The sequence below is a fragment of the Microcaecilia unicolor genome, chromosome 11, assembly GCF_901765095.1.
Source record: "Microcaecilia unicolor chromosome 11, aMicUni1.1, whole genome shotgun sequence".
Taxonomy (NCBI): Eukaryota; Metazoa; Chordata; class Amphibia; order Gymnophiona; family Siphonopidae; genus Microcaecilia; species Microcaecilia unicolor.
In genome coordinates, this window is record NC_044041.1 from 35,307,803 (window position 1) to 35,329,370 (window position 21,568).

Sequence of the window (21,568 nt, forward strand, 5' to 3'; positions counted from 1 at the left end):
AGAGTCAAGTCTTTCAGAGAACAGGACGACAAAGGCTCGAAGGGAGGCTTAGTAAGAACCGAAAGCACTAAATTCAGATCCCAATGAGGAAAAGAACATTGAGATGGGGGACAAAGGAGATTAACCCCTCTCAAAAAATGCAGTACATCCGGATGACTAGCTAGAGACCTCCCTTTGACACGACCACAAAAACATGTCAAAGCTGCAATCTGCACTTTAAGAGAAGCCAAAGCAAGACCTTTGTCATAACCCCGCTGCAAAAAATCCAAAATCTGCAGAACAGAGGCACAAAAAGGAGACAGACTAAACTCTTTACACCATGCCTCAAAAATCCTCCAGGTGCGCACATAATTCAAAGAGGTAGAACGGCGACAAGAGTGAAGCATAGTAGCAATGACCTTAGCAGAATAACCTTTCTAGTCAGCTTAGCCCTCTCAAGAGCCAGGCCATAAGACAGAATCGACCCGGATCCGGATGAAGTCACCGGGCCCTGCGTTAACAGATCTTGTGTGACCAGAAGCCTGAAGGGAACGTCTAGCAGAAGACGCTCAGGTCGGCATACCATGGTCTACGAGGCCAATCTGGTGCTATTAAGATCAGACGCCCCCCCGTGAGTCTCAACCTTCTGAACAAGACGCCCTATCAGAGGCCATGGAGGAAAGGCATACAGTAGACCGGTTGGCCAGGATTGAAGAAGCGTCTACACCCTGCGCTTTGGGATCCTGCGACGACTGAAGAACAGAGGAAGTTTTGCATTGCAGGTGGAGGCAAACAGATCCATCCTGGGACACCCCAACAACGATTCACCAGTTGCCGAAATGCCACTTCGCTTAGAGACCACTCTCTGGGATCGAGCAAGTGACGACTGAGAAAATCTGCTTGAACATTTAGGTCCCCTGCCACATGAGCCGCTGATAGTGCTACCAGATGGACCTCCGCCCACTGAAACAGCAGCGATGCCTCTCACTCCAATGGTAGGCTCCTTGTCCCTCCTTGTCGATTGATATACGTTACCGCGGTGGCATTGCCTGACCAACACCCAGACTGCTCCGTCTCTCAGAAGATGAAGAAAACCCTGGAGTGTCAGACGAATTGCTCTGGTCTCTAACAGGTTGATCGAGAAAGATATCTCCTGACAAGACCAGAGACCCTGAGCATACTGTCCCTGACAGTGAGCTCCCCAGCCTTGGAGACTGGCATCTGTCATCACAACTGTCCAGCTGGGCTGATCTAGAGGCATACCTTTGGTCAGATTGGCCTCTCGAAGCCATCATCGAAGATTACCACTATCGCTCCAGGTGAAGACCAATCTCTGATGAAGAGAATCCATCTGCGATGAGTATCTCAACAGAAGTGACCTCTGGAGAGTCCTCATGTGAGCCCTGGCCCAGGGTACCGTCTCAATCGTTGCCGCCATGGATCCCAGAACCTGTAGATAGTCCCTTGCTGATGGTCTCAAATTCTGCAAGAACTGACGAATCTGAGACTGCCGCTTGAAGACACGGGCTGGCGGAAGAAACACGCGGCCCTGCCTCATGTCGAACAGGACTCCCAGATACTCTAACAACTGAGAAGGCTGAAGACGGCTCTTCTGCATGTTGACTACCCAACCTACGGACTTGTAAGAATTCTACCACATGAGCAGTCACCTGAACACTCTCGTGGTAAGACTTTGCCCGGATCAACCAATCGTCTAAGTAAGGATGGACTAAAATGCCTTCCGTTCTGAGAGCCGCAGCTACTACAACCATGACCTTGGTGAACATACGAGGAGCGGTTGCAAGTCTGAAGGGAAGAGCCCGAAACTGAAAGCGCTGACCTAGCACTGCAAAACGGAGGAAACATTGATGTGCAGGATGAATAGGAATATGGAAATAGGCTTCTGTAACATCGAGAGAAGTCAGAAACTCCCCGGACCGGACCGCAACAATGACAGACCGCAAAGTCTCCATACGAAACGAGGGCACCCTGAGAGCTTAATCGACCGCCTAGAGGTCTAAATTCGTCCGGAAGGAACCCTCTTTCTTGGGTACCAGAAAGTAAATGGAGTTAACAGTCTTGACTGGACAAATTGCTCGGAGGTCCAGAAGTCTGCAAAGAGTATCTCTGACGGCTCCGGCCTTGATACGAGAACTGCAAGGAGATTGCTAATCCTTTGTCAGACGCTTTCCTACAAACTCCATGGCATACCCATCTCAAATAACCTCTAGTACCCACTGGTCCAAAGTAATCTGGGCCCACCTCCCCTGAAACTGTGCCAACCAAGCACCTACTTGGACTAGAGGCTGGGCCTGCAAACCTTCATTGTTGAGGATGGGAGGAAGAGGAAAGGGAATTCCCTGCCTCCCAACCTCCCCAAAAAGACTGAGTCCTTTGGAAAAACCTGGAGCATTGAACCGGAAAAACTCTGCCCGGCTGATGACGAAAATCACGGCCTCTACCACGACCGGAAAAATTATCATGGCCGGAACCTCTGGGACGATCCTCAGGCAACCTTGGAACCTTAGCCTCACCCAGGCTATGCCCCAGCTTGTCTAATTCTTCACCAAACAGAAAAGAACCCTTAAAAGGGAAATTTTACTAGGCTTGGATTTAGAAGCCACATCCACTGACCAGCCACGCAGCCAAAGAGTGTGACGGAGAAAGCCTTAGACTTAGAAGAAGCCCGAAGCAAATCATAAAGAGCACCTGCCAAAAAGGGCGAACCCATTTGCCACTTTAGCATCAACAGCTGAAAGATCATCTGAACAGTCAACCTCTTTCTGACCAGCAGAAACAAGCTCTCGCTACTAAGGACCCACAACTTGCAGCCTGCACTGCCACAGCAGAAACATCAAAGGAATTCTTCAGCAAGGATTCAATACGGTGATCCTGGGCATCTCGCAGAGCCGTTCCACCGCCCACAGGAACAGTGTTTCGCTTGGTAATCGTAGAAACTACCGCATCTACTACTGGAAGGCGCAAAAGGTCTTTATCCGAGTCAGGAACCAATAAAGCCTGACCATAGATCTAGCAAGCCAAAAAGCAGAATCAGGAACCTCCCACTGAGCCTAAATAATATCCCTATTATCCTGATGCATAGGAAAAGACCTACCTGCTCTGCGAATAACCTTAAGCAGCAAATCCACCTTTCTAGGCTCGGCCACTTGGACATCAAAACACAAAGTAGAAGAAACCTGAGAAATAAGCTCCTGAAGGTCATCTTTATGAAAAATCCTTACCACCGAAGGATCCTCCCCCGCAGGAAGAGATTCTGCTCCATCCTCTGGTTGTTCAAGGTCCTCAGAAATTTTTTTTTTGTTACATTTGTACCCCGCGCTTTGCCACTCATGGCAGGCTCAATGCGGCTTACATGGGGCAATGGAGGGTTAAGTGACTTGCCCAGAGTCACAAGGAGCTGCCTGTGCCTGAAGTGGGAATCGAACTCAGTTGCTCCTCAGGTAACCATGCTTCCTCTTCTAAGAATGGCATTTCCTGATCAGGGGCAAAGGAAAAATCCTGCTCTGCCTCCACAGAGTGTCTGACCCGTTTTACATCCAAAGAGGAGCCCTCCAGAGATGATCTTCCTGGAAGGTCCACAGGAGCAGCTTTGTGCAGCAGAAAGGCTTGGTACATGTGTACCATGAATTCAGGAGGAAATCCTCCTTCACCCGCTGACAAAACAGGAGTTTGAGCAGTAGGCAGAGGCACAGCAGACAGAGAGGTCTGGGGTGCAGCACTCAGCGAGGCATCCAAAATGGCGGCGTTTCCCTGAGGGAAACGCGACCGCGGCTAAAACGCCTGAATCGCACCCCCCCCCCCCCGCGGCGCAGACGATTTCATGGCCCCTGCACCCTGCTCCACTAAAACCTCCGCAGCGGTGCAGAATTTACATACCCTGCTTGCGCCAAGCCCCCGTCGCTGACAGACTGAACACCGGCGAAGTTTTTCTGTCATCACTGTCAGCTGTTCAACACCCGACAAAGAAGCAAAGGAGCCAAGAAACACAGGAAAAACATAAGAGCTGCACTGCTTGCTTAAATCAAACCCAAACGTGGCTCTGTTTGCATACAGTAGACCGGTTGGCCCTTTTTTTTTTTTTTAAGTAGCTGCCTCTCCCTGCCTCCAAAGCTCTTCCCCTGAAGAGCTTGAGAAAAATGTTTTGTTTTTTTTTAAATAAAGAATGCAAGCTTTCCAAATAACTAAAGAAGCCCAGCACCAAAAAATATCAGGGGAAATAAAAGGGGGGGGGGAGGGACTCGCCCCCCCCCCCCCCCCAGGCACTAAGAGACCCCCACGGGCCTCTGCAAAACAGGGTTGTTTTTTTATTTAAAGATGCACAGAACTAAATCAGCTATACAAAGAACCTTTTACAACATAGAGAAATAAAGTACAGAATAGAAAAAGACTGAGACTGAAGGGCTCACCACCTTCCACCTGCTGGAGACTGAGATTACTGAATCTTTCTCTAGCTGGCAAGGGCTCTTATTGGCTCGCTAGAGTCACAGTTTTTTTTCTCAGTCTCCACCTGCTGGAAGGCGTGCACAACCTATCAGTCACATTCTGGGCCGGGCCGGAGGGACGCTAAGGAACAGAATATTTTTCTCAAGGACTTCACTCCTAATTTGGACACAGATCACACTCACCATTAACAGTGAATTCTGCACTGAGAAATCAAGGAGTTCAAGTTACTTTTGTTCTCTTGCCTCCTACAAAGAGCTATGATTCACAATCTTTAAGCAGAGCAGCCGGCATACTGAGTTACTAGCCTATTCTAAAGCACTGTAAGTCATGGAAGACTTTCCAACATAACTAAGTGCTGCCGAAAGGACAATTCCCAGAAATCTATATGAAGAGGGAAATCCAGAGATAAAATTAGGGAAACCCAATACTTGCAAATGGACTTGTATCCTAGGAGAACAAAATGCATCATCTACTGTCTATTATTAGATTATTATATTAGATACTGCACATAAATTATGTTCGGAGTGACACATTACATCAGTACAATTAAATGAGCCAGTGTTGTACTAGTAAGCTGGCTGTGAAAAGGACTCTGGAATATTCAACAATTTCTGAGATGTGACAATCAGCAAAGCGTTTATTAGCACCACTCAGATACAAACATTCCACATAAACATCCAAGTGCCAAAATCAAGTAACAAGAACAAACTCCATATTGCCACCACCAGTAGCAATCAAAAACCTCTTCACCGTGACATTTACCTTAAAGCAGGGGCCCAGAAGACTCCCTCCTTTATCCTCTACCAGAATGGTATACTTAACAAAAGTGATACCGTGTTTCCCCGAAAATAAGACAGTGTCTTATATTAATTTTTGCTCCCAAAGATGCGCTAGGTCTTATTTTCAGGGGATGTCTTCTTCGGGAGTAGTAGGGGGACTGTGGCGGTCGGGAACAGTATTGAAGTGGGGGGTGGTATCCTGCAGGGGTAGGCCGTGGCTCGCCTATCTGCCCACAGTGACCACAGGACTCGAGCAGAGCAGAGCTGCCCTGGCCGGGCTGGGAATGGAGGAGGGGTATGCACTAGAGAAGGTAATGGAATGTGGGGCCGGGCTGCTCTGGATGGGGGTCTCGGGAGGTTGTTAGAGGGCTTAGGGGCAGGATCATCCCTACCGTATTACAAACGTTAAAAAAAATTCTACAGTAGCTCCGTTCCCTGTTGGTGGCGCTTTATGCGCTCCTCCTGTACATTCGCAACACTTTCCATCCTTCTAGTCTGACTTAGCTCTTGGGCGATGGAGCAGTGCCAAAAGGGCTCAGTTACTCATTTTCTTTTCTTTCATTATTTCTGCAAGGGGGATGTTTCTTTTCTTTCCGGGCTCACTTACCGGTAGTTCATCTTCACAAAAGCGTGAAGGAGGATGGTAGGAGTCCGCTGGACGATAGATTTTCCACCTCAGTCTTGTTTCTTGCATTTCTTTAATGTTATTTCATCTTTGGGTTGCAGCGAAAAAAATTAAGGTTTCTGTGTCCATGTCCCATCGGGGCCAAACAAAAACTTTGCTAGGTCTTACTTTCGAGGGAGGCCTTATATTTAGCAATTCAGCAAAACCTCTACTAGGTCTTATTTTCAGGGGATGTCTTATTTTCGGGGAAACAGGGTATATGGTGGAGTTACAGATTTAAAAAAAAAAAAAAAAAAATCAACCCCTGGCACAAAATACATGCCCTTAAAATAATCTCTCATACCTGCTATCTCCACAATATCACCAGGTACAATGTCTCTAGCCTTGATCCTCTGCACACTCTTTCTGTCTTGTCGATACACTTTACCCATTTCAGGTTCATATTCTTTAAGGGCTTCAATTGCATTCTCAGCATTTCTTTCCTGAAAAAACAAAACACAGATTCAAAACTTTACAAACACCTTAACATTCCCACATTTGACTAGAGATGTAGATGTGCTCTACATAAAGGAAAAACCTACCGAGTAAATTCGGATTTCCAAGTTTTGTGCAAACAAAGGAGAAATTTATATCTTTATATTTTCCTCCCCTTCAGTCCTGTTAGGCCAGTCCAGACTGACAGGTTATGTCCCCCTATCAGCAGATGGAGGCAGAGATAAAGATTCTAATGACATCACTAACAGTCAGTGCAGCCAGGAATATTCCCAATAAGAATTAAATGAACCTACGTATACAATGAACCCAGTGGTGTAGCTAGGACTAAATGGGCCTTGACTGGAAAAAATTGAGATGCCCCCCACCCCATAATACCATCACTACTAAGGTAGTGGGGCGTACATCTGCTGAAGCTGACATATTGCAATTAGTAAATTCAGAAAAACACTTTTTTCTACTTTCTTGCTTTGGTCCTAGTGTGTCTTCTGCTTTTCTATTTACTCTCTCCAGCGTCTCCTGTCCTTTTAACATTTCTTCTCTGTGTCTACCAACCATCTTTATGTAAAGCTATCTGTCCTATCCAGTATCTCCCCCTCAGTGTCCCTACTACTACTTAACATTTCTAAAGCGCTACTAGAGTTACACAGCGCTGTACAATTTAACATAGAGGGACGGTCCCTGCTCAAAGAGCTTACAATCTAAGAGACAATTGAACGGTCCCTATCCCTATACTCCAGCATCTCATGTGTGTCCCTGTCTCTCTTCATGTCCGACTTCACTCCTCTTTTCTCTTCCTCCTGCGCCTCCATGACCCCCCCAACCCACTCAACTATTGTAGTCTGGCATCTCTCACGCCATCCCTCCAGTTCAGCCTGTGTCTCTCACCTAGTCCAGTCTGCCTCTCTCTCTTCCCTCTGCTCCCTCTCCAGTATCTGCCTCCTGCTTCCCTTTCGTTCAAGGTTTCTCTCTTCCCTCACATCAAGCATCTTCCTCTCTTCCCCAGGCTCTTTCCCCTTCCCCCCACCCACTCCTGGGTCCAGCATCTGCTATTCCTTCCCTTTCACCCCTGGGGTTCTCCAAATGCTGGCAGGTTGCAGCAGAGGAAGTGCTGAAGGCTGCTTTCTATTCAGCAGGGTCTTTCCTTTGCCCACAGGAAGTTGCATCAGAGAGGTGGGATGCAGCAGAGGAAAGGCCCTACCGAATAGGAAGCAGTTCTCAGTGCTACTTGTGCTGCAACCCGCCAGTGTTTGCAGGACGGGGGATGAAGGTAAGTAAATGCCTGACCCGCATGGCTGCCAGGGAGGGGGGGGATCCAATTTCAGGTGGCCCTGGGCATTTCACTGGGCACGCTCAATGGTAGCAAGGTAGCTACACCCATGAATGAACCTATTCTCAACTGGAAAACCGGATTCAGACCCAAAAACATTAAATAAAACTATATATAATTATCAAGAAAGGGGGCAGCCTGAAGCTAAGGACTAGCAGGACTCTGCATCTTCTCAGATGGGTCTGGACTGGTCTAGCAGGACTCAAAGAAAGGAAGTTATTAAGAGTAAAATTTCTCCTTACCTACTCCGCTAGACCAGTCCAGATGAATGGGTTATGTCTCCCCATGAATAGAAGTCAGAAGACACTTGAAGATTCCAATGATATCAGAACAAGTAGTGCAGCCAGAAATATTCCCAGTATGCTAATGTCAAAGCTAAAAATTAACTATATAGTTAAATTTTCTTCGTACCCTCTTCTGGACTTTGGTTTTCTGGTGGGGATATTGGGGAAGGGGAATTTTCTACAAATTTGGAAGTTCTTGATTTATTTTCTACAGTTTGTAAACAGTTCTGCAAATTTCTTTGCTATGTTTGTGCAAACTTTTAAGATTTTTATTTTATTATACATATGGAACCCACTGCCAACCAGGGAACCCCTCTGCAGACCCAAGAATATTAAAGAAAACTAGGTATAATTAACAGAAATGGCAAATTAGATTTAAGGCAAATAGAATTTGAAAAGAAGATCACCTTACAGGCACACAAACTTTAGGTGCATTTGAAGCAAGGAGCCAGTAAGAGAATCAGTTGGACCATTAGATGATCAAGGGGTAAAAGGAACACTATGGGAGGACAAAGCCATAATGGAAAGACTAACATCCCTGTTTACTAAGTCGCGCTACAGGCTGGACTGTGTTGGCATTGCTGTGTGGCTTAATAAATGGAGGAGGGGTGGGGGGAGTGAATTATTTGCTTTAGTCTTCATGAAGGAAGATGTGAGGAAAATGCCCATGCCAGAAATGGTATTTTAAATGGTAATGAAGGCACAAATGTTCAACAGATCAAGTTAAGATCCTAACTGAGGAAGAACAAACCAACATGAAGGTACATTGTCCCTCTCAGGAACACGATAAAGGGATGCCTTCAAGCCATACCTGAAAAGCCACCAAAAGCTACTAGAAATACCACCAATGATTTCAGCACACTTAAGGATAGGCCTTCTCCAATGCTCTCTTATAGGAAGGCCACGCAAAAGGATGGAAACCCAAACTGAAAATCTTTCCACTCATCACATCAAGCCTCAAAATTCTATCTATATACAAGAAGCAGCCAATGAAATGGAAGCATTGTGTCTGAAGAGTGGTACTATATTGTCTCAGGCAAGAGCTCCTAGGGGCCAAGGTGTAAGACAAGTGAGACAGGTCTCCAAGTGAAGAGTCAAGGCACCTTTAGATGCTTCTGTAACCATTAGATCCATGCCTAACATGTCCTACTGAGCATGAAGGAAGGAGAATATCTGCACTAACTACTACTCTCTATCAGGAAATGCTTCTCAGAAAATTAAGACATGAAATATGAGTCACCGACAAGCCTGCAGGTGTCGTGTGGCCCACTTAATCAGCAAATAGGTCTCTTGCACCCCTCTGCCAATAGACTACCATTACTGTAACAATGGCAAAAATACTGGCCACCTTTTTGCAAAAATCATAGATTTGAAGGTCTGCAAATAACTTGAAATGGCTAGTCTCCAACATCTATTGTCCACTGGACTTCCTACTGGGGCCAACAAACCCCCTGGGCCCTGGTAATGGCTCTTCAACCCATTACCAGGGAACCGAATTGGCAACGATCACAACATTCCAGCTGGGTGTCTCCAGATCCACAGCCTAGACAAGTTTTGAGGCTTCAGTCACCAAGGAAAACTGACCCTGGCCTCACAGTCCACAGGATTTTGGTCATAATATGGAGATGGCACTGACCAGCACAACAGCAGAGAACTCCAAAACAGCCTCATATGTACTTGTTTCAGAACCTGCATGTAATCTCATAAACAGGGAATCCTCCTCACCAGGGAATCCTCCTCACCAACAGAAAAAGCTTACTAGCTCCTGAACAATTTACTCAGTTCTCCAGCAAGAACACCTTCTCCTTCTGAGTAACAGTGAGCTCCATAGCATTGCAAACTTTGGGCGTGTACCAGTGTGTTCTAGCAATCCTGATTCATCATGACTCTACATCTGCAATACTGAAAAACCAATTAACCAAACCTTCCAACCTATACTTTGAAGATCTCAAGTTGCCTAAATAGGAGGTGTACCAGGCTGCCTACCTTGCAAAGTACTAGCACTCTGGCAATGATCCTTTTTGAGGTGTGAGGGTCTGTTAAAAAGACCAAAGGGCAAGGTCTAGAACAGATGACAATGCTCAGAACAGTAAAAATTTGAAAACTAATACTTCTTACAAATAAGAATATGCAAACATGCTTCCTTGAGATCTCAGGAGGATTTAATCTTTGTGCAGCACTACCTTTATCCAGTAGGATAGTTTCCAACTGGAAACTTAAGAACAAAAATCACCAAGCTTATGCCCTTCTGATCAAGAATGGGAAAGGAGCAGCCAAATTCTTCAGGACCTCAGTACTTCTGAACACTTGCCTTGTCCCATTCACTCTCCAATCTGAGAGCCACCCAAGCACAATAAACTTTCCAGCATCTCAAGAGCTGCTCTTAGCTGCAGCCTAGCAAAAGAGAAAAACAAAAAACAACAACAACAAAAAAAAACATCTGCAATATGGCAGGAAAACCTAAAAAATCAACCCAGATGAACAATGCCATGGCGATACTAGCCCAATGTGACATGGGATCACTCTGATAAAATTGATAGTTGGATGTCTGACAGCTTGTTTGAGGAGACTACCTTAACCCATCAATCCGGCATTGTTGGAGAATCTGGTGGTTGTAGAGCCTACTATACCTCTTTCTCGCAGCACCAAAAAACTGATCCACTCAAACTGGGAGCACCAAGAAGACATCTTTACCCAGATGATAACCAGGCTCATGGAATCTGAACCTGTGCAGCCCTGATATCAAGCACCCAAGGACTAAGCTTAGACATACACTATGTACATAAGTACATAAGTAGTGCCATACTGGGAAAGACCAAAGGTCCATCTAGCCCAGCATCCTGTCACCGACAGTGGCCAATCCAGGTCAAGGGCACCTGGCACGCTCCCCAAACGTAAAAACATTCCAGACAAGTTATACCTAAAAATGAGGAATTTTTCCAGTCCATTTAATAGCGGTCTATGGACTTGTCCTTTAGGAATCTATCTAACCCCTTTTTAAACTCCGTCAAGCTAACCGCCCGTACCACGTTCTCCGGCAATGAATTCCAGAGTCTAATTACACGTTGGGTGAAGAAAAATTTTCTCCGATTCGTTTTAAATTTACCACACTGTAGCTTCAACTCATGCCCTCTAGTCCTAGTATTTTTGGATAGCGTGAACAGTCGCTTCACATCCACCCGATCCATTCCACTCATTATTTTATACACTTCTATCATATCTCCCCTCAGCCGTCTCTTCTCCAAGCTGAAAAGCCCTAGCCTTCTCAGCCTCTCTTCATAGGAAAGTCGTCCCATCCCCACTATCATTTTCGTCGCCCTTCGCTGTACCTTTTCCAATTCTACTATATCTTTTTTGAGATACGGAGACCAGTACTGAACACAATACTCCAGGTGCGGTCGCACCATGGAGCGATACAACGGCATTATAACATCCGCACACCTGGACTCCATACCCTTCCTAATAACACCCAACATTCTATTCGCTTTCCTAGCCGCAGCAGCACACTGAGCAGAAGGTTTCAGCGTATCATCGACGACGACACCCAGATCCCTTTCTTGATCCGTAACTCCTAACGCGGAACCTTGCAAGACGTAGCTATAATTCGGGTTCCTCTTACCCACATGCATCACTTTGCACTTGTCAACATTGAACTTCATCTGCCACTTGCACGCCCATTCTCCCAGTCTCGCAAGGTCCTCCTGTAATCGTTCACATTCCTCCTGCGACTTGACGACCCTGAATAATTTTGTGTCATCGGCGAATTTAATTACCTCACTAGTTATTCCCATCTCTAGGTCATTTATAAATACATTAAAAAGCAACGGACCCAGCACAGACCCCTGCGGGACCCCACTAACTACCCTCCTCCACTGAGAATACTGGCCACGCAATCCTACTCTCTGCTTCCTATCTTTCAACCAGTTCTTAATCCATAATAATACCCTACCTCCGATTCCATGACTCTGCAATTTCTTCAGGAGTCTTTCGTGCGGCACTTTGTCAAACGCCTTCTGAAAATCCAGATATACAATATCAACCGGCTCCCCATTGTCCACATGTTTGCTTACCCCCTCAAAAAAATGCATTAGATTGGTGAGGCAAGACTTCCCTTCACTAAATCCGTGCTGACTTTGTCTCATCAGTCCATGTTTTTGTATATGCTCTGCAATTTTATTCTTTTATGGGATTTGGACTCTCCCAATCTATAAACCAGTTTTATCAAGCGTTACCCCAAAAACCACTCAAAAAGGGGGGCCTACTCAAAAGAATTTGAAGCTACTTCCATTGACCAATACCAGACCCACAAACACTTGGCTGCAACAGATACCACCATGCCTCTAGTGGAAACTTAAACGAGTTTGTACAAGACCCCTGTCCCGCATGTCACAGCCACCTCCAAATGTGTGGCATCCTTAGAACTCAACTATCTATCCTTCAAAGAATCTGCAGACAACTGCTGGAAACAAAAGTTCTTGATATGCATTCACTGCAAACTGAAGCTTGCAACCCTTGTGCTTCTGCCTCAAACACCTGAATCAACAAGACTTCTATACTGTGATATGGAAAGTCCTTAAGAGCCAAATTCCTTTCAATAAGAATGGAGATCTTAGTCACTGTAGCACCCGTGGCTAACAAGCAAGAGGGCTCATTAAAAATATAAAATTCATAAACCCATATATTTCAAGAAAGAAGAAAGAACGAACCATAAATACATAAAACCTTCCTCTTGTACTTTGCAATTTTGGGCTGCCCGCAAAGACCCCCAATAATGACCTTCTCTGAAACAAAGGCAAGAATGACCTTCTCTGAAACAAAGGCAAGAAAAATTGGAACTAGGTTCCCGAGACAGATCCTAAACTGGCCACCATTCTTGTGTCAAATCCTTGGCTCCTTGGTCCTGCCTCCAAAAGACTTAATGTCTTGTGTCAGTCTTTGATGCTACTCTGAAAACTCCTGGACTTTCTGGTCCAAGCCCAAAGTCGATTCAGCAGCAGCAGCTGCTGCAGTAGTGGAACAGCACTGCACCTGCTCACATGGCACCACCACTGCAAGACTGTATGTTTTTCTCTCCCCCGCCTCCCCGCTCCAAAGAGCACCACTGAGGACTGCCATCAACACTGCTCCCAGCACCACCACCACCTGAATTCAGTCTGCATACTGGCACACCACAGTATGCAGACTGAATTCAGGATGGTGGTGGTGCTGGCTCCCCATGGCTCAATAGCTTCCGGCCCTTTCTTTCTGACCAGCCAGAATGGTTCAACAGCTGCTTCCATGTTCAACACAGCCCTGCTTCCCACAGGGCAAACACACTTTCTGCTCTCAAGCAATGCACCTGTCCTTTTTTTTTTAGGCAACGCCTTATGGGGGAGGGGATGAAAGCCACTCAAATGTAGCAAAGAAGCTATATGAATTGTAAACTGCATAAATGTACGAATAGCTCAATGAGATGATTATAGCTCCTTATACAGTAGGTATCAATTTTACTACATAGCTGATACTGCATGATACAACACTGATACAGCAGTCAAAAGAATTTAACCCCCTGATGGAGCCTTTTGTGAAACGGTGGCCCAACTGGGTTTCTGCAATCATTCACGGTAAGTCTTTTTTGATTATTTGTGTGTCACTGTTTTTTTTGCACTTTAATAATGTCACAAAATATTTTTTTCTGACCGATGATTTTGATTGCAACCCTAGCTTTAAACACCAGATGCAACAACAAACAGGGTATCTCAGATCTTTTCCTACTAAATAAGAATCTCATTAGAAATGTAGGTGTATAGGAAGCTATTAATTATTGAGCTATTTGTACATTTAGGAAGGGGAAAAATGAATGAGAAGAGCCCAAAGTGGGAAAGCGATCTAAGGGATTTAAGGATAGACAAAGCCAAATAAGTAGGACCTTCTGGCTGCCCAAACTCAACCAGGTTTCAGGAGTAAAACTCTACCACCAACCCAACACTGCATTGGAGATGTCCATCTACTATCTGTTGGAGGCATTAAAACAAGAGAGGCTGGCTGCACTGTGTTATATACTGGAGGTTCACAAGCATTTATTCCATTTTCACCTGCAGGTAAGAAGGACATAACTCATTCGTCTGTACTAGTTTGATGGATAAGGAAAAGGTGATTTTTTTTTTTTTTTAATATCACCTACAAGATGGGTCAGCCTTTGTATTCTGGCAAAGTGCCAAAGTTCTCTACTCCTGCTTTTATGAAGCCACATTGCCAAACTGGCTTATAGCATAACAGGATGAATCTCATTCTTAAAACAAGGAATGATGTGTATAATCTCAAGTTCAGCATGTCTACTAGAAGGCCACAGCTTTACTTGCAGCCTTGTTCAGCCTAAATGAGCTGGCTGATGTTCCACGATGTCTCTAAACTAAATTTCACAGTTATTTGCTCACGTCTTCCCATGGTACCTAGTAATTAGCAAAAGGTCGCTCTAGGATACAACTTCTTATCTGAACAAAAGTTTTTCCTTCTAACAAGTTAGTAAAACAAACAAACTTTACAGGGTTTTTTTGCTTTGGAAAAAGAGCATACTAGAACTAGATATAGTTCTATACAACAAAAAGTAAAAATATAACCAACATGCCACTTATCTAAAACAGAAGCATTCTTGTCTACAAATGAACGCAATCCAAAACTATTGCATGACATTTCACCACTGCAACTTGCCAATAAGGTACCCATAGTTTATTATACAAAGTGCCAAGAATGAGACTGGATTCCAGAACAGTGGTATGAATACCCACATTGTATTATGTACAAATAGTTCCACTGATAAAAGCCATACAATTACCAGATGTCTGTGTTGTGCACTTATTATGCCTCTGCACCTCTACTTTGAAGAGCTCATTAGGTAAGAAACAAGCTAATACAGTGGTCCCCAAACTTTTGCAACTCACAGTGCTCAAAGTAATTTTTTCCTTACTAATTGTGCCCTTAGGCAACGCATTTCCTTTCAGATCTTCTCCCCTCCCCTAGTGACGGCAGAGTCCTACCTTTACTGGTGCAGATGCCCAAGCTCCGCCAGCTGCAGCGAGGAAATCAGTGGCATGCTTCAACTGCCAACACCGGCACTCCTGCGAGCATGCGGGGGAGTGCTGGTGTCAGTGGCTGAACATGCCGCTGATTTCCTCGCTGCTTAGGCAGAATGGAGCTTGGGGTTTGGCCAGAGGTCTGCTTCAGCTGGCAGGGCTTGGGCATCCTCTGTCAGTCATTCCACTGTTGCCACAATTTTATAGGGCGTCTTAAAATATGATGTGGCTCCCTTGTGAATTTGCTGCAGCACCCCAGCCTACAGTTTGGGAACTGCTGAGCTAATATACAGTAACTTTGCTAAACCAAAGTTCCTTCCCAGACTTTGTTATAATGCCTCTGGTTAGGGGGTGCATAACTTTTTTTTTTAAAGCATTTTTTGAAAATAAAACCAAGCTATTATAACTTGTACAGAAAAGTTATCATAGAATACTATTATGAAAACAAAATAAGGCAAACAGCCTAGACACAGACTATTCAAGTTGACAAACTGAGATCAAAATATTAGCCATGAGTGGGAAAGCGCGGGGTACAAATGTAACAAAAAAAAAAAATACAGGAAAAATATAAGAAAAAAGTAAAAGGTATGCCTAATAGCTTCAGGACCTGTAAATCTAAATTAAAGAGCTAAATATTTCCAGAGGAAACAGTCACAATTGGCTGAGAATTCCCCAGTGAACACTTAGTTGCAAGCAAAGCTGTGAGAAGGATCAAAGAAAACATATTTGAAAGACTGGAGTCTAATGACACATTTACATGGGTATCTTAGGAAAAGGTACCCAGTCTGAACTACTCCTCCTGGTCTTAAAAGTAAAAATGGTCTATGATGTTTCCTTCTCTCTACAAATGTCAGGGAAAATTCTGATCTCGAGTCCCACAAAATGTGTGTCTATTTTTGAAGTACAACTTCATTAACCAATCTTTATCAAGAGTAAGAACAAGCGTTGCAATCAGAGTAGCAGGTATCACTGCATTAGTGTTCGAACACTCCAATACTGCAGAAACATCTAGCAGCTTGAACTAAATTCTGTCGTCCCTCATCTTTGATGGCAAATAATATACTTGACAGAAAAGGAGGTAAATTCTCAGAAACACTCAATATTTCCTTTACGTAATGTTTCAACATATGAGTCGTGGCAAAAAACTTGAGGGAAATTCAGAAAATTAAATTTACTATTGAAGAGTTATGCTAGCCCTAGATCTCAGTAAAATACAGGCCAATGGCTCAGGCTAAAGAGCTAGGCCTCTCAGACATTTTTCTGCAGCTCAAGCTGAAATGAGTTCCCAGAGAGCTAGGCCTGTAAAAATCATAGATCACCTTTGACACAGTTATATTTCACTGTAGCAAGTGCTGAACTGGCAAAGGAGGGGGGCATTTGCTCTCGGACTGGCACCTGTGAGAAGTCATGAGAAAGATGTTGTGGCTAACAGAAGTTGATAAGGGGTTAGATGTACGTAGGATGCGCATACCCAAGGGGAGGGGGCGCTGAAGAGAACAAAATGACCTGTGAGATCATCTCACAGATGCGCTCTTGTTTATAGTTAGAGCTTGAGAACTTGTCAAGTCATTTTGATCAACTGATAAGGACCAAGATCTCTGGTGAGCAAGCTAGGGTCCATTGGAATGAATGGGGTTAAAATTGTATATAAGCAGCAGTCTGAGGGGTATTAGATCAGTGAGTGAAGAAGGGAGAAGGAAGGCTACAAGAGAAGACTCCAGAAGGCCAGAGAGAGAGGACGTGCTATGATGTGCTGCTCCACTATGTGAATGCCTGATTTGCCTGTATTGGTAAGACTGTAATAAACTATCTTATTATATCTATTGAATATTGGGTTCCTTTCTAATTACAGACCTAGCTACAGCTTAGTCTGTGAAGAACTGTCATGAGCAGATACAGGGTCGGGGTGATTAAGTGTCTAGAGGGGATATGCAATCCTTCTCAGGATAGTAGAAAGCCCATGGCTTCCGCTGCTCAAACGGGTGAGGCAGATATAATCATTACACTATTTAGAGATTTTCCAGCAACTCTGCTTATTCCTCAAGCTAATAATGACCTTAAGAATTGCATTTTGTACTGCTTGAGTCTGTAAATGGTCTACAAACAAGGATTTTATAATCGGATGCATTTCTTTCTACTACTTTAACCTCTAATTGTTTTACCTTTAGCTCCAAAACTGGTACCTGCGAACAAAGTCTTGACGAAATCAGCTATCAGTTGCCATATAATGTCCAAAGTAACTTCATTTTTACTTAGTAAGCCAGCTGATGTTATCAGTTACCGGCACTTGTTTAATAAGCACTTCAGATCTTTCCTTTGTCACCATACCGCCTCCTTCACTGGTAAAAGCCCCTGTGCCATCACAAGGGCCTTGTTATCGTTGTCCTGTTCTTCCATAGCCCCTTGCGGTGCAGCATCTCTCACACTTCTGGACACAGACTGCAAACGTCGAGATTGGCAAACTGCTGCTCTGCAGCTGAGAGGAAGGAGCTCTCCAGTTGGAGCTCAAAGTAAAGCCAAGCCCTGGAGACGCTGAGTGTTCTCCCTTTTCACCCAGCGCTTCATGTGGGCCAGCCTCTGACAGTTTTTCCAAAGGTTCTCTATATAAAAATATCCATCAGGTCAGGCACACACGCCTGCCCTTGCAAAGAGATTGAGAAGAGGCCTTGCCTCTTTGATTAGGCATGGAGGAGAAAAAAAAAGGGAGGAGAACTACAGCACATCAGCTACTGGTGACCGGCACATTACGTTTTTGACAAATCTTATTTACTGCAAATACAAGCTCACCAAGAAAAGTCAAGACTGCTGGCAAAAGTCTATTTGATACACCCAGGCTTCATTCATAAATAATCCATACTAAGTACTAAAGAATTGCTATTCTGGCTTCTCATATAATATGCAGATAAATCATGCATTTTATTCTATGATTTACCTAAGAAATCTGGTAGGTGGAAGGTGTTTTAAATTTAAAAAAATAAGACACCAACCCTGGCAAATGAAGATCTGCAAGCCCTTCCTAACTTAATTTTGCTATTTTTAGGTGAAACTTTCCAGGAATATTATGCCAACTAAACTGCACCAGCTAAGGGAAAATTAGGTTCTTACCTTGGTAATTTTCTTTCCTTTAGTCACAGCAGATGAATCCATTACGAATGGGTTGTGTCCACCTACCAGCAGGGGGAGACAGAGAACACTGAAAACCACAGTGCCTCCTGGATGGCTAGCTCCATCTACCTCTCAGTATTTGAAGCTTCCAAAGCAGTGTTAAACCGCAAAGTAGCATAACATGAAATTTCCTCACAGTGAACGAACGCCCCAGAACAGGAGCAATAACACAAAGGAGGGACGAACTCAACCTCCTGTAGTAGAACAGAAATCCTGAAGACTGTTTTCCAACTTCTCCCAATGAGGGAACATGTCTGCAGGAAAAACTGAACACAAAACAGAGTCAATCAGGGAGGGATCATAGATTCATCTGCTGTGACTAAAGGAAAGAAAATTACCGAGGTAAGAACCTAATTTCCCCTTCCTTGTCGTCAGCAGCAGATTAATCCGTTACGAATGGGATGTATCAAAGCAATCCCTAGATAGGGCGGGAACAAGCCACACCACGCACGTCCCTCCAGGCAGCCACATCCAGCCTATAATGACGGGCAAAAGAGAGCTTAGAAGCCCAAGTAGCTGCACTACATATCTCTTGAAGAGAGAGTGCTCCCGTCTCAGCCCGAGGAAGAAATCGCTCTTGTGGAATGTGCCTTAAAGGCGTCAGGCGGAGGCCGGCCAGATAGCAGATATGCAGAAAAAATGACTTGCTTAAGCCAACAGGCTATAGTGGCTTTAGATGCTGGAGACCCTCTGCGAGGACCTGACAACAATACAAAAAGGGGATCAGAGGTCCTGAAAACATTAGTCATTCGCAGGTACTGCAACAGAGTCCTGCGCACGTCCAAAAGGTGCCCAAAGGATTCTGGAAACTCCTCCCTAGAAAAGGAGGGCAGAAAAATAGGCTAGTTTAGGTGAAACGCTGAAACCACCTTAGGCAGGAAGGAAGGCACAGCACGTACCGTTACTCCGAAAATTGCAGAAATGGGTCTTGACAGGACAGCGCCTGGAGCTCAGACACCAGTCTCGCCGATATGATGGCCACCAAGAAGACTGCCTTTAAAGTCATATCTTTCTCTGAAGCCCGCCGCAGTGGCTCGTAGGGTGAACCCCGCAGAGCCTTCAATACTAGCCCCAGGTTCCAAGCCGGACAAGGTGCCCGCACAGGAGGACGGAGCTGAAGCACCCCTCTCTAAGAAACCGTGCAATGTCTGGATGCGCAGCTATGGAGAGGCCAGCGAACTTCCCTCAAAAGCATGCCAATGCTGCCACTTGCACCCGCAGGGAATTATAGGCCAAGCCTTTTTGTACACCATCCTGCTAAAAGTCAAGAATCGGCGAGACAGAAGCCCACATGAGTGTGATCACCTTTGGAACAGGCCAGGCCTCAAACTGGCGCCAAATCCGGGCATACGCCAACGGAAGTGGACTGCTTGCGGGCCTGCAAGAGAGTGGAGATTACCTTGTTAAAATAGCCCTTGTCTCTCAATTGCGCTCTCTCAATAGCCATGCCGTAAGACCAAAGCGGCAGGGATCCTCCATGGTTACCGGGCCCTGCATCAACAGGTTCGGTACCAGAGACAAAGGAAGAGGAGCCTTCACCAGCATCTGCCGGAGGTCTGCATACCAGGGCTGCCTGGGCCAATCCAGGGCAATGAGAATCACCACTCCCTGGTGCAGCCGAATTCACAGGAGTACTCGCCCTATCAAGGGCCAAGGCGGGAACATATATAGGAGGCCCAGAGGCCAGGGTTGAGCCAAGGCATCCAACCCCGCCAAGCGAGGATCTCTCCGTCTGCTGTAAAAGCACCTGACTTTGGCATTTGTGCTTGACGCCATCAGATCCGCTACGGGCGTTCCCCATTTGGCACAGAGTTGAAGGAACACTTTGTCTGCCAACTCCCACTCCGCTGGGTCAACGTGGTGTCTGCTTAGATAATCGGCTTGCACGTTGCTCTGACCTGCAATATGAGCTACTGACAGGAACTGTAGATGCATCTCGGCCCAGTGGCAAATCTGAGCGGCCTGCACGGCCAGTGCTCTGCACTGCGTTCCTCCTTGATGATTTATGTAGGCCACTGCCATCATATTGTCCGACAGCCAATCCCTCCAAGGTCGATTGAAAGGCCAGTAACACCTGGAAAATTGCTTTAACTCCAAGCGATTGATGGAGCACTTCGATTCTTCGAGTGTCCACAGACCCTGGGCATGCCTCTCCTGGCAATGAGCTCCCCAGCCCTTCAGGCTGGCATCGGTTACCATCAGGCACCAGTTGGGGAGTGCTAACAGCATTCCTCGCCGCAGCTTGCTGTCTGAGAGCCACCACTCCATGCTGAGTCAGGCCGCAGGGAGCCAACTGAGTCTGCACTGATAATCCTGGGAAATGGGAGACCAATGTTGTACCAGGAAACACTGCAGTGGTCTCATGTGCGCTCTCGCCCAAGGCACCACTTCTAGGGTGGCCGTCATCGACCCCAAGAGCTGGACAATGTCCCAAGCTCGCGGGCGAGGCATCCACAGGAGCAGACGGACCTGGGTCTGAAGCCTGCAACTCCTTTGCTGGGGTAAAAAAAAAAAAAAACAACCTCGAGGCCGTGTCGAACCGAACCCCCAAATACTCTAGAGATTGAGAGGGGAGTCAGGTGACTTTTGGGTATATTGACGACCCAGCCCAGAGATTGCAGTACTGAGATCACTCTGGCTGTTACATGACGACTCTCTTCTGCAGAGTCCGCTCCGATGAGCCAGTCGTCGAGGTACGGGTGAACTCGGATACCCTCTCGCCTGAGAAAGGCAGCTACTACCACCATTACCTTGGAAAAGGTTCGGGGAGCTGTGGCAAGGCCAAAAGGCAAGGTCCGAAACTGAAAGTGTTTTCCCAACACCGCAAACCGGAGAAACAGTTTGTGCGGGGGTCAAATAGGGATGTGCAAGTAAGCTTCTTTCAGGTCCAGAGACGTGAGAAACTCTCCTGGCTGAACCGTCGCAATGACTGTGCGCAGGGTTTCCATGTGGAAATGCCGTACTTTGAGTGACTCGTTGACTTTCTTCAAGTCAAGAATGGGCCGAAAAGACCCACCTTTTCGCAGAACCACAAAATAAATGGAGTAACAACTGCAGCCGCGTTCGGCAGGAGGCACGGGGATCACTGCTCCCAGGTGCAACAAGCCTTGCAAGGTCTCCTCTACCGCCGCCAGTTTGACGGCAGTGTCGCATCGGGACTCCAAAAACACGTCTCTCACCGGGGCACTAAATTCCAATCTGTAGCCGTCTCTGATCAGGTCCAAATCCCACTGATCTGAGGTAATCTTGACCCACTCCTCGAGAAAGAGGGAAAGACGTCCTCCAACTGCAGGAATCGAGGAGTGGGCCGGCACACCATCATTGAGAGGGTCGCCCATGAACTCCACGCCTTGAACCAGCCGCTGCGGAGCGTTTGTCCAAGCGAAAGAGTTCCTCTG

At 45.8% G+C, this 21,568-nt stretch overlaps 1 protein-coding gene across 2 annotated transcripts in view; it reads right to left on the reverse strand.

Moving 5' to 3' along the window:
* The window catches only part of ATP2A2 (ATPase sarcoplasmic/endoplasmic reticulum Ca2+ transporting 2), a 158,446-nt gene that overhangs the window by 116,061 nt on the left and 20,817 nt on the right, over positions 1–21,568 (reverse strand). For both annotated transcript variants that reach the window (XM_030220199.1, XM_030220198.1), the window contains exon 5: positions 6,191–6,329. In XM_030220199.1, the coding sequence (XP_030076059.1) occupies positions 6,191–6,329 (139 nt within the window). The remainder of the gene's footprint in view (positions 1–6,190; positions 6,330–21,568) is intronic.